This window comes from Oncorhynchus mykiss, chromosome 23 (assembly GCF_013265735.2).
Source record: "Oncorhynchus mykiss isolate Arlee chromosome 23, USDA_OmykA_1.1, whole genome shotgun sequence".
NCBI lineage: Eukaryota > Metazoa > Chordata > Actinopteri > Salmoniformes > Salmonidae > Oncorhynchus > Oncorhynchus mykiss.
Window position 1 is genome coordinate 5,519,743 of NC_048587.1, and position 13,250 is coordinate 5,532,992.

Genomic DNA, 13,250 nt, shown 5'->3' on the forward strand with positions numbered 1-13,250 from the left:
TCACCTTGGAGACAGACCTGACGTCGACACACACTCACCGTGGAGACAGACCTGACGTCGACACAGACACACACTCACCGTGGAGACAGACCTGACGTCGACACACACTCACCGTGGAGACAGACCTGACGTCGAACCATCTCAGGATCCCAGGCAGTTTGTAGGCCGTGGTGTAAGTGGTTCGCTCGATCCACATGTTCTGGAAAAAGACAATAAAACACGATACAAGAGAAGAAGAAGCTGTAAAGAGTTTTTTTTGTCTCCACGGAGATGAACAAACGACCGGTGCTTTCAGTATGACAGACAGGAGCACTTAGAATAGAGACAGATAACGGTTGTTCTTTCCTGCTATGGCTTTACAGATCCAACATTTCCTGTTGATGTTAAATGTACAAGAGAGGAAATGGTTGTTGAGTTAAAGTCCAACTGTTGGGGCTGGAAACACAATAGTAGGTGTGTGTGTGGTGTGTCTGTGTGTGGTGTGTGTGTGTGTGTGTCTGTGTGTGTGGTGTGTCTGTGTGTGTGTGTGTGTGTGTGTGTGTGTGTGGTGTGTGGTGTGTGTGTCTGTGTGTGTGTGTGTATGTGTGTGTGGTGTGTCTGTGTGTGTGTGTGTGTGTGTGTGGTGTGTCTGTGTGTGTGTGTGTGTGTGTGTGTGTGTGTGTGTGTGTGTGTGTGTGTGTGTGGTGTGTGTGTGTCTGTGTGTCTGTGTGTGGTGTGTGTGTGTGTGTGTGTGTGTGTGTGTGTGTGTGTGTGTATGTGTGTGTGTGTGGGTATGTGCGTGTGTGTGTGCGTGTGTGTGTGCGTGTGTGTGTGCGTGTGGTGTGTCTGTGTGTGTGTGTGTGTGTGTGTGTAATGAAAGGGATTCTCCAGTACATCACATCATCCACACTAATAGAAATAACCCAGACAGTGTTTACAGGACGACTCCTAGAAGAGACAACTGAGACAAAACATGTTGTTCTTTCCTGTACCTTTTTTTACAGAAATACTTGTTGGATTAAAGGTCAGAGAGAACCAGACTGCTGGTGTAGTGGAGGAGGACTACAACATGTTGTTAGGTTAAAGGTCAGAGAGAACCAGACTGCTGGTGTAGTGGAGGAGGACTACAACATGTTGTTAGGTTAAAGGTCAGAGAGAACCAGACTGCTGGTGTAGTGGAGGAGGACTACAACATGTTGTTAGGTTAAAGGTCAGAGAACCAGACTGCTGGTGTAGTGGAGGAGGACTACAACATGTTGTTAGGTTAAAGGTCAGAGAACCAGACTGCTGGTGTAGTGGAGGAGGACTACAACATGTTGTTAGGTTAAAGGTCAGAGAACCAGACTGCTGGTGTAGTGGAGGAGGACTACAACATGTTGTTAGGTTAAAGGTCAGAGAGAACCAGACTGCTGGTGTAGTGGAGGAGGACTACAACATGTTGTTAGGTTAAAGGTCAGAGAACCAGACTGCTGGTGTAGTGGAGGAGGACTACAACATGTTGTTAGGTTAAAGGTCAGAGAACCAGACTGCTGGTGTAGTGGAGGAGGACTACAACATGTTGTTAGGTTAAAGGTCATAGAACCAGACTGCTGGTGTAGTGGAGGAGGACTACAACATGTTGTTAGGTTAAAGGTCAGAGAACCAGACTGCTGGTGTAGTGGAGGAGGACTACAACATGTTGTTAGGTTAAAGGTCAGAGAGAACCAGACTGCTGGTGTAGTGGAGGAGGACTACAACATGTTGTTAGGTTAAAGGTCAGAGAGAACCAGACTGCTGGTGTAGTGGAGGAGGACTACAACATGTTGTTAGGTTAAAGGTCAGAGAACCAGACTGCTGGTGTAGTGGAGGAGGACTACAACATGTTGTTAGGTTAAAGGTCAGAGAACCAGACTGCTGGTGTAGTGGAGGAGGACTACAACATGTTGTTAGGTTAAAGGTCAGAGAACCAGACTGCTGGTGTAGTGGAGGAGGACTACAACATGTTGTTAGGTTAAAGGTCAGAGAGAACCAGACTGCTGGTGTAGTGGAGGAGGACTACAACATGTTGTTAGGTTAAAGGTCAGAGAGAACCAGACTGCTGGTGTAGTGGAGGAGGACTACAACATGTTGTTAGGTTAAAGGTCAGAGAACCAGACTGCTGGTGTAGTGGAGGAGGACTACAACATGTTGTTAGGTTAAAGGTCAGAGAACCAGACTGCTGGTGTAGTGGAGGAGGACTACAACATGTTGTTAGGTTAAAGGTCAGAGAACCAGACTGCTGGTGTAGTGGAGGAGGACTACAACATGTTGTTAGGTTAAAGGTCAGAGAGAACCAGACTGCTGGTGTAGTGGAGGAGGACTACAACATGTTGTTAGGTTAAAGGTCAGAGAGAACCAGACTGCTGGTGTAGTGGAGGAGGACTACAACATGTTGTGAGGTTAAAGGTCAGAGAACCAGACTGCTGGTGTAGTGGAGGAGGACTACAACATGTTGTTAGGTTAAAGGTCAGAGAACCAGACTGCTGGTGTAGTGGAGGAGGACTACAACATGTTGTTAGGTTAAAGGTCAGAGAACCAGACTGCTGGTGTAGTGGAGGAGGACTACAACATGTTGTTAGGTTAAAGGTCAGAGAACCAGACTGCTGGTGTAGTGGAGGAGGACTACAACATGTTGTTAGGTTAAAGGTCAGAGAACCAGACTGCTGGTGTAGTGGAGGAGGACTACAACATGTTGTTGGGTTAAAGGTCAGAGAGAACCAGACTGCTGGTGTAGTGGAGGAGGACTACAACATGTTGTTAGGTTAAAGGTCAGAGAGAACCAGACTGCTGGTGTAGTGGAGGAGGACTACAACATGTTGTTAGGTTAAAGGTCAGAGAGAACCAGACTGCTGGTGTAGTGGAGGAGGACTACAACATGTTGTTAGGTTAAAGGTCAGAGAGAACCAGACTGCTGGTGTAGTGGAGGAGGACTACAACATGTTGTTAGGTTAAAGGTCAGAGAACCAGACTGCTGGTGTAGTGGAGGAGGACTACAACATGTTGTTAGGTTAAAGGTCAGAGAGAACCAGACTGCTGGTGTAGTGGAGGAGGACTACAACATGTTGTTAGGTTAAAGGTCAGAGAACCAGACTGCTGGTGTAGTGGAGGAGGACTACAACATGTTGTTAGGTTAAAGGTCAGAGAGAACCAGACTGCTGGTGTAGTGGAGGAGGACTACAACATGTTGTTGGGTTAAAGGTCAGAGAACCAGACTGCTGGTGTAGTGGAGGAGGACTACAACATGTTGTTAGGTTAAAGGTCAGAGAGAACCAGACTGCTGGTGTAGTGGAGGAGGACTACAACATGTTGTTAGGTTAAAGGTCAGAGAGAACCAGACTGCTGGTGTAGTGGAGGAGGACTACAACATGTTGTTAGGTTAAAGGTCAGAGAGAACCAGACTGCTGGTGTAGTGGAGGAGGACTACAACATGTTGTTAGGTTAAAGGTCAGAGAACCAGACTGCTGGTGTAGTGGAGGAGGACTACAACATGTTGTTAGGTTAAAGGTCAGAGAGAACCAGACTGCTGGTGTAGTGGAGGAGGACTACAACATGTTGTTAGGTTAAAGGTCAGAGAGAACCAGACTGCTGGTGTAGTGGAGGAGGACTACAACAAGTTGTTGGGTTAAAGGTCAGAGAGAACCAGACTGCTGGTGTAGTGGAGGAGGACTACAACATGTTGTTAGGTTAAAGGTCAGAGAACCAGACTGCTGGTGTAGTGGAGGAGGACTACAACATGTTGTTAGGTTAAAGGTCAGAGAGAACTAGACTGCTGGTGTAGTGGAGGAGGACTACAACATGTTGTTAGGTTAAAGGTCAGAGAACCAGACTGCTGGTGTAGTGGAGGAGGACTACAACATGTTGTTAGGTTAAAGGTCAGAGAACCAGACTGCTGGTGTAGTGGAGGAGGACTACAACATGTTGTTAGGTTAAAGGTCAGAGAGAACCAGACTGCTGGTGTAGTGGAGGAGGACTACAACATGTTGTTAGGTTAAAGGTCAGAGAACCAGACTGCTGGTGTAGTGGAGGAGGACTACAACATGTTGTTAGGTTAAAGGTCAGAGAACCAGACTGCTGGTGTAGTGGAGGAGGACTACAACATGTTGTTAGGTTAAAGGTCAGAGAGAACCAGACTGCTGGTGTAGTGGAGGAGGACTACAACATGTTGTTAGGTTAAAGGTCAGAGAGAACCAGACTGCTGGTGTAGTGGAGGAGGACTACAACATGTTGTTAGGTTAAAGGTCAGAGAACCAGACTGCTGGTGTAGTGGAGGAGGACTACAACATGTTGTTAGGTTAAAGGTCAGAGAGATCCAGACTGCTGGTGTAGTGGAGGAGGACTACAACATGTTGTTAGGTTAAAGGTCAGAGAACCAGACTGCTGGTGTAGTGGAGGAGGGAGGAGGACTACAACATGTTGTTAGGTTAAAGGTCAGAGAACCAGACTGCTGGTGTAGTGGAGGATGACTAGAACATGTTGTTAGGTTAAAGGTCAGAGAACCAGACTGCTGGTGTAGTGGAGGAGGACTACAACATGTTGTTAGGTTAAAGGTCAGAGAACCAGACTGCTGGTGTAGTGGAGGAGGACTACAACATGTTGTTAGGTTAAAGGTCAGAGAGAACCAGACTGCTGGTGTAGTGGAGGAGGACTACAACATGTTGTTAGGTTAAAGGTCAGAGAACCAGACTGCTGGTGTAGTGGAGGAGGACTACAACATGTTGTTAGGTTAAAGGTCAGAGAACCAGACTGCTGGTGTAGTGGAGGAGGACTACAACATGTTGTTAGGTTAAAGGTCAGAGAACCAGACTGCTGGTGTAGTGGAGGAGGACTACAACATGTTGTTAGGTTAAAGGTCAGAGAACCAGACTGCTGGTGTAGTGGAGGAGGACTACAACATGTTGTTAGGTTAAAGGTCAGAGAGAACCAGACTGCTGGTGTAGTGGAGGAGGACTACAACATGTTGTTAGGTTAAAGGTCAGAGAACCAGACTGCTGGTGTAGTGGAGGAGGACTACAACATGTTGTTAGGTTAAAGGTCAGAGAACCAGACTGCTGGTGTAGTGGAGGAGGACTACAACATGTTGTTAGGTTAAAGGTCAGAGAGAACCAGACTGCTGGTGTAGTGGAGGAGGACTACAACATGTTGTTAGGTTAAAGGTCAGAGAGAACCAGACTGCTGGTGTAGTGGAGGAGGGAGGAGGACTACAACATGTTGTTGGGTTAAAGGTCAGAGAGAACCAGACTGCTGGTGTAGTGGAGGAGGACTACAACATGTTGTTAGGTTAAAGGTCAGAGAACCAGACTGCTGGTGTAGTGGAGGAGGACTACAACATGTTGTTAGGTTAAAGGTCAGAGAACCAGACTGCTGGTGTAGTGGAGGAGGACTACAACATGTTGTTAGGTTAAAGGTCAGAGAGAACCAGACTGCTGGTGTAGTGGAGGAGGACTACAACATGTTGTTAGGTTAAAGGTCAGAGAGAACTAGACTGCTGGTGTAGTGGAGGAGGACTACAACATGTTGTTAGGTTAAAGGTCAGAGAACCAGACTGCTGGTGTAGTGGAGGAGGGAGGAGGACTACAACATGTTGTTAGGTTAAAGGTCAGAGAACCAGACTGCTGGTGTAGTGGAGGATGACTAGAACATGTTGTTAGGTTAAAGGTCAGAGAACCAGACTGCTGGTGTAGTGGAGGAGGACTACAACATGTTGTTAGGTTAAAGGTCAGAGAACCAGACTGCTGGTGTAGTGGAGGAGGACTACAACATGTTGTTAGGTTAAAGGTCAGAGAACCAGACTGCTGGTGTAGTGGAGGAGGACTACAACATGTTGTTAGGTTAAAGGTCAGAGAACCAGACTGCTGGTGTACTGGAGGAGGACTACAACATGTTGTTAGGTTAAAGGTCAGAGAACCAGACTGCTGGTGTAGTGGAGGAGGACTACAACATGTTGTTAGGTTAAAGGTCAGAGAACCAGACTGCTGGTGTAGTGGAGGAGGACTACAACATGTTGTTAGGTTAAAGGTCAGAGAACCAGACTGCTGGTGTAGTGGAGGAGGACTACAACATGTTGTTAGGTTAAAGGTCAGAGAACCAGACTGCTGGTGTAGTGGAGGAGGACTACAACATGTTGTTGGGTTAAAGGTCAGAGAGAACCAGACTGCTGGTGTAGTGGAGGAGGACTAGAACATGTTGTTAGGTTAAAGGTCAGAGAACCAGACTGCTGGTGTAGTGGAGGAGGACTACAACATGTTGTTAGGTTAAAGGTCAGAGAGAACCAGACTGCTGGTGTAGTGGAGGAGGACTACAACATGTTGTTAGGTTAAAGGTCAGAGAACCAGACTGCTGGTGTAGTGGAGGAGGACTACAACATGTTGTTAGGTTAAAGGTCAGAGAACCAGACTGCTGGTGTAGTGGAGGAGGACTACAACATGTTGTTAGGTTAAAGGTCAGAGAACCAGACTGCTGGTGTAGTGGAGGAGGACTACAACATGTTGTTAGGTTAAAGGTCAGAGAGAACCAGACTGCTGGTGTAGTGGAGGAGGACTACAACATGTTGTTAGGTTAAAGGTCAGAGAACCAGACTGCTGGTGTAGTGGAGGAGGACTACAACATGTTGTTAGGTTAAAGGTCAGAGAACCAGACTGCTGGTGTAGTGGAGGAGGACTACAACATGTTGTTAGGTTAAAGGTCAGAGAGAACCAGACTGCTGGTGTAGTGGAGGAGGACTACAACATGTTGTTAGGTTAAAGGTCAGAGAACTAGACTGCTGGTGTAGTGGAGGAGGACTACAACATGTTGTTAGGTTAAAGGTCAGAGAACCAGACTGCTGGTGTAGTGGAGGAGGACTACAACATGTTGTTAGGTTAAAGGTCAGAGAGAACCAGACTGCTGGTGTAGTGGAGGAGGACTAGAACATGTTGTTAGGTTAAAGGTCAGAGAGAACTAGACTGCTGGTGTAGTGGAGGAGGACTACAACATGTTGTTAGGTTAAAGGTCAGAGAGATCCAGACTGCTGGTGTAGTGGAGGAGGACTACAACATGTTGTTAGGTTAAAGGTCAGAGAACCAGACTGCTGGTGTAGTGGAGGAGGGAGGAGGACTACAACATGTTGTTAGGTTAAAGGTCAGAGAACCAGACTGCTGGTGTAGTGGAGGATGACTAGAACATGTTGTTAGGTTAAAGGTCAGAGAACCAGACTGCTGGTGTAGTGGAGGAGGACTACAACATGTTGTTAGGTTAAAGGTCAGAGAACCAGACTGCTGGTGTAGTGGAGGAGGACTACAACATGTTGTTAGGTTAAAGGTCAGAGAACCAGACTGCTGGTGTAGTGGAGGAGGACTACAACATGTTGTTAGGTTAAAGGTCAGAGAACCAGACTGCTGGTGTAGTGGAGGAGGACTACAACATGTTGTTAGGTTAAAGGTCAGAGAGAACCAGACTGCTGGTGTAGTGGAGGAGGACTACAACATGTTGTTAGGTTAAAGGTCAGAGAGAACCAGACTGCTGGTGTAGTGGAGGAGGACTACAACATGTTGTTAGGTTAAAGGTCAGAGAACCAGACTGCTGGTGTAGTGGAGGAGGACTACAACATGTTGTTAGGTTAAAGGTCAGAGAACCAGACTGCTGGTGTAGTGGAGGAGGACTACAACATGTTGTTAGGTTAAAGGTCAGAGAACCAGACTGCTGGTGTAGTGGAGGAGGACTACAACATGTTGTTAGGTTAAAGGTCAGAGAACCAGACTGCTGGTGTAGTGGAGGAGGACTACAACATGTTGTTGGGTTAAAGGTCAGAGAGAACCAGACTGCTGGTGTAGTGGAGGAGGACTACAACATGTTGTTAGGTTAAAGGTCAGAGAACCAGACTGCTGGTGTAGTGGAGGAGGACTACAACATGTTGTTAGGTTAAAGGTCAGAGAGAACCAGACTGCTGGTGTAGTGGAGGAGGACTAGAACATGTTGTTAGGTTAAAGGTCAGAGAACCAGACTGCTGGTGTAGTGGAGGAGGACTACAACATGTTGTTAGGTTAAAGGTCAGAGAACCAGACTGCTGGTGTAGTGGAGGAGGACTACAACATGTTGTTAGGTTAAAGGTCAGAGAACCAGACTGCTGGTGTAGTGGAGGAGGACTACAACATGTTGTTAGGTTAAAGGTCAGAGAACCAGACTGCTGGTGTAGTGGAGGAGGACTACAACATGTTGTTAGGTTAAAGGTCATAGAACTAGACTGCTGGTGTACTGGAGGAGGACTACAACATGTTGTTAGGTTAAAGGTCAGAGAACCAGACTGCTGGTGTAGTGGAGGAGGACTACAACATGTTGTTAGGTTAAAGGTCAGAGAGAACCAGACTGCTGGTGTAGTGGAGGAGGACTACAACATGTTGTTAGGTTAAAGGTCAGAGAGAACCAGACTGCTGGTGTAGTGGAGGAGGACTACAACATGTTGTTGGGTTAAAGGTCAGAGAGAACCAGACTGCTGGTGTAGTGGAGGAGGACTACAACATGTTGTTAGGTTAAAGGTCAGAGAACCAGACTGCTGGTGTAGTGGAGGAGGACTACAACATGTTGTTAGGTTAAAGGTCAGAGAACCAGACTGCTGGTGTAGTGGAGGAGGACTACAACATGTTGTTAGGTTAAAGGTCAGAGAACCAGACTGCTGGTGTAGTGGAGGAGGACTACAACATGTTGTTAGGTTAAAGGTCAGAGAACCAGACTGGCCACCCCTCAGAGCCTGGTTCCTCTCTAGGTTTCTAATCTCCACCCGGCACAGCCAGAAGAGGACTGGCCACCACTCAGAGCCTGGTTCCTCTGTAGGTTTCTAATCTCCACCCGGCACAGCCAGAAGAGGACTGGCCACCCCTCAGAGCCTGGTTCCTCTCTAGGTTTCTAATCTCCACCCTGCACAGCGAGAAGAGGACTGGCCACCGCTCATAGCCTGGTTCCTCTCTAGGTTTCTAATCTCCACCTGGCACAACCAGAAGAGGACTGGCCCACCGCTCACAGCCTGGTTCCTCTCTAGGTTTCTAATCTCCACCCGGCATAGCCAGAAGAGGACTGGCCACCACTCAGAGCCTGGTTCCTCTCTAGGTTTCTAATCTCCACCCGGCACAGCCAGAAGAGGACTGGCCACCCCTCAGAGCCTGGTTCCTCTCTAGGTTTCTAATCTCCACCCTGCACAGCGAGAAGAGGACTGGCCACCCCTCAGAGCCTGGTTCCTCTCTAGGTTTCTAATCTCCACCCTGCACAGCGAGAAGAGGACTGGCCACCGCTCATAGCCTGGTTCCTCTCTAGGTTTCTAATCTCCACCTGGCACAACCAGAAGAGGACTGGCCACCCCTCATAGCCTGGTTCCTCTCTAGGTTTCTAATCTCAACCCGGCACAGCCAGAAGAGGACTGGCCCACCGCTCATAGCCTGGTTCCTCTCTAGGTTTCTAATCTCAACCCGGCACAACCAGAAGAGGACTGGCCCACCGCTCATAGCCTGGTTCCTCTCTAGGTTTCTTCCTAGAGTTCTGGCCTTTATAGGGAGTTTTTCCTAGCCATCGTGCTTCTACACCTGCATTGCTTGCTGTTTGGGGTTATAGGCTGGGTTTCTGTACAGCACTTTGAGACATCAGCTGATGTAAGAAGGAAGGGCTTTATAAATACATTTGATTGGAATTGATTGAGAAGAGAACCACAGGAAGTAAAATAAATATTTAAAATAAAAGTTCTATTCCCTCCGGCTTCTTTCAAATCCCGTTCTATTGTTTTGTTCTCTCAGTGTATCAGAAGAAAGACCAGCATGCCCCTGTTAAGATGCTCACGTTTGTGTCTGATACTGAAGGTTAAGAAAGTTGATGAGCCACGATGTGTTTATAACCATGTTTATAATGATGCATCACGACTCACGACTAAGACTGCATGATGGGCTACTAAACAAGATTAAGAAGGCTGATATTAGCTCCATGTCCCACAGACAGGGTTGACATATCGTTAACGTCAACATGTCAATGTATATTTATCACCTCTAAACGTTCTGGTGAGTGTTCTGTCACTGAGAACAGAGGGGTTTCTGGGAAATGTATCAACTGTCACCTCCTAGCCCAGCTGAAGTGGCGGGCGGGCGGGCGTACAAACGGACAGACGCTAGACAGACAGACAGACAGACAGACAGACAGACAGACGGTAGACAGACAGACAGACAGACAGACGCTAGACAGACAGACAGACAGACAGACGCTAGACAGACAGACAGACGCTAGACAGACGCTAGACAGACAGACAGACGCTAGACAGACGCTAGACAGACAGACAGACGCTAGACAGACAGACGCTAGACAGACGCTAGACAGACGCTAGACAGACGCTAGACAGACGCTAGACAGACAGACGCTAGACAGACGCTAGACAGACGCTAGACAGACGCTAGACAGACAGACAGACGCTAGACAGACAGACAGACGCTAGACAGACAGACGCTAGACAGACAGACAGACAGACGCTAGACAGACAGACAGACAGACAGACAGACAGACAGACAGACAGACAGACAGACAGACGCTAGACAGACAGACAGACGCTAGACAGACACTAGACAGACGCTAGACAAACGCTAGACAGATGCTAGACAGACAGACAGACGCTATACAGACGCTAGACAGACAGACAGACAGACAGACAGACAGACAGACAGACAGACAGACAGACACAGTGAGAGAGAGAGAGTTAGATTTACAGTGAGAGAGAGAGACCGAGATAGAAAGAGTGTATCGTTGTGATATAACGAACAACAGATTACAGGTTATGATAGACCCAAGCCGTTCAACACACATACACTGAGTGAACAAAACATTAAGAACACCTGCTCTTTCCGTGTGCAGGTCAGAGGGTGAATGGGCAAGACAAAATATTTAAGGGCCTTTTGAACAGGGTGTGGTAGTAGGTGCCAGGTGCACCGGATTGAGTCAAGAACTGCAGCGCTGCTGTTTTTTTTACACTCAACAGTTTCCCGTGTGTATCAAGAACAACAATTACAGTACTGTCATCTGTCATTAGTCACAACAATTACAGTACTGACATTAGTCACAACAATTACAATACTGACATCTGTCATTAGTCACAACAATTATAGTACTGACATCTGTCATTAGTCACAACAATTACAGTACTGACATCTGTCATTAGTCACAACAATTACAGTACTGACATTAGTCACAACAATTACAATACTGACATCTGTCATTAGTCACAACAATTATAGTACTGACATCTGTCATTAGTCACAACAATTACAGTACTGACATCTGTCATTAGTCACAACAATTACAGTACTGACATTAGTCACAACAATTACAATACTGACATCTGTCATTAGTCACAACAATTATAGTACTGACATCTGTCATTAGTCACAACAATTACAGTACTGACATCTGTCAATAGTCACAACAATTACAGTACTGACATCTGTCATTAGTCACAACAATTACAGTACTGACATCTGTCATTAGTCACAACAATTACAGTACTGACATCTGTCATTAGTCACAACAATTACAGTACTGACATCTGTCGTTAGTCACAACAATTACAGTACTGACATCTGTCATTAGTCACAACAATTACAGTACTGACATCTGTCATTAGTCACAACAATTACAGTACTGACATCTGTCAATAGTCACAACAATTACAGTACTGACATCTGTCATTAGTCACAACAATTACAGTACTGACATCTGTCATTAGTCACAACAATTACAGTACTGACATCTGTCATTAGTCACAACAATTATAGTACTGACATCTGTCATTAGTCACAACAATTACAGTACTGACATCTGTCATTAGTCACAACAATTACAGTACTGACATCTGTCATTAGTCACAACAATTACAGTACTGACATCTGTCATTAGTCACAACAATTACAGTACTGACATCTGTCATTAGTCACAACAATTACAGTACTGACATCTGTCATTAGTCACAACAATTACAGTACTGACATCTGTCATTAGTCACAACAATTACAGTACTGACATCTGTCATTAGTCACAACAATTACAGTACTGACATCTGTCATTAGTCACAACAATTACAGTACTGACATCTGTCATTAGTCACAACAATTACAGTACTGACATCTGTCATTAGTCACAACAATTACAGTACTGACATCTGTCATTAGTCACAACAATTACAATACTGACATCTGTCATTAAAGGAAATGTAGAAAAGAAAGATTAGAGAATAAATATGAATATGATATTTACCGAGAACTCGTTGTCTGGGTCCTTCTCTCCCTTCCTCACCGGTCTGGAGTACTGAAACTGGTACACTTCATTTATCATGTAAAAGCTGGAGAGAGGAGAGAGAGAGAGACAGAGAGAGATAGAGATATAGAGAGAGAGGGATAGAGAGAGAGAGAGAGAGAGAGAGACAGATAGAGTAAGAGAGAGAGAGACGAGGAGAAACAAGTAGAGAATGAAATGAAAAGTGTTATGCAGGTTGATTCATGGTTAATTATGTTGCTGTTTCAGGTGAAAAACAGGTCAGTGAGTCAGCAGCATAAACATCCCTCACTTAGACTATCTGTCTGTCTGTCTGTCTGTCTGTCTGTCTGTCTGTCTGTCTGTCTGTCTGTCTGTCTGTCTATAGGGTAGTAGTGCACTACTTTAGACCAGGGTCTATAGTGTAGTAGTGCACTACTTTAGACCAGGTCCTATAGGGTAGTAGTGCACTACTTTAGACCAGGGCCTATAGGGTAGTAGTGGACTACTTTAGACCAGGGTCTATAGGGTAGTAGTGCACTACTTTAGACCAGGTCCTATAGGGTAGTAGTGCACTACTTTAGACCAGGGTCTATAGGGTAGTAGTGCACTACTTTAGACAAGGGTTTATAGGGTAGTAGTGCACTACTTTAGACAAGGGTCTACAGGGTAGTAGTGCACTACTTTAGACCAGGTCCTATAGGGTAGTAGTGCACTACTTTAGACCAGGGTTTATAGGGTAGTAGTGCACTACTTTAGACCAGGATCTATAGGGTAGTAGTGCACTACTTTAGACAAGGGTCTACAGGGTAGTAGTGCACTACTTTAGACCAGGTCCTATAGGGTAGTAGTGCACTACTTTAGACCAGGGCCTATAGGGTAGTAGTGGACTACTTTAGACCAGGGTCTATAGGGTAGTAGTGCACTACTTTAGACCAGGTCCTATAGGGTAGTAGTGCACTACTTTAGACCAGGGTCTATAGGGTAGTAGTGCACTACTTTAGACA

General features: G+C 46.0%; 1 protein-coding gene across 6 annotated transcripts in view; it reads right to left on the reverse strand.

Annotated features, from left to right (window-relative positions):
- LOC110514830 (dedicator of cytokinesis protein 1) overlaps window positions 1-13,250 on the reverse strand; it is a 538,819-nt gene that overhangs the window by 59,415 nt on the left and 466,154 nt on the right. For all 6 annotated transcript variants that reach the window (XM_036960808.1, XM_036960809.1, XM_036960806.1 and 3 more), the window contains 2 exons: window positions 12,247-12,331; window positions 113-199 (listed from right to left, as the gene is read on the reverse strand). In XM_036960808.1, coding sequence (XP_036816703.1) covers window positions 113-199; window positions 12,247-12,331 — 172 coding nt within the window. The remainder of the gene's footprint in view (window positions 1-112; window positions 200-12,246; window positions 12,332-13,250) is intronic.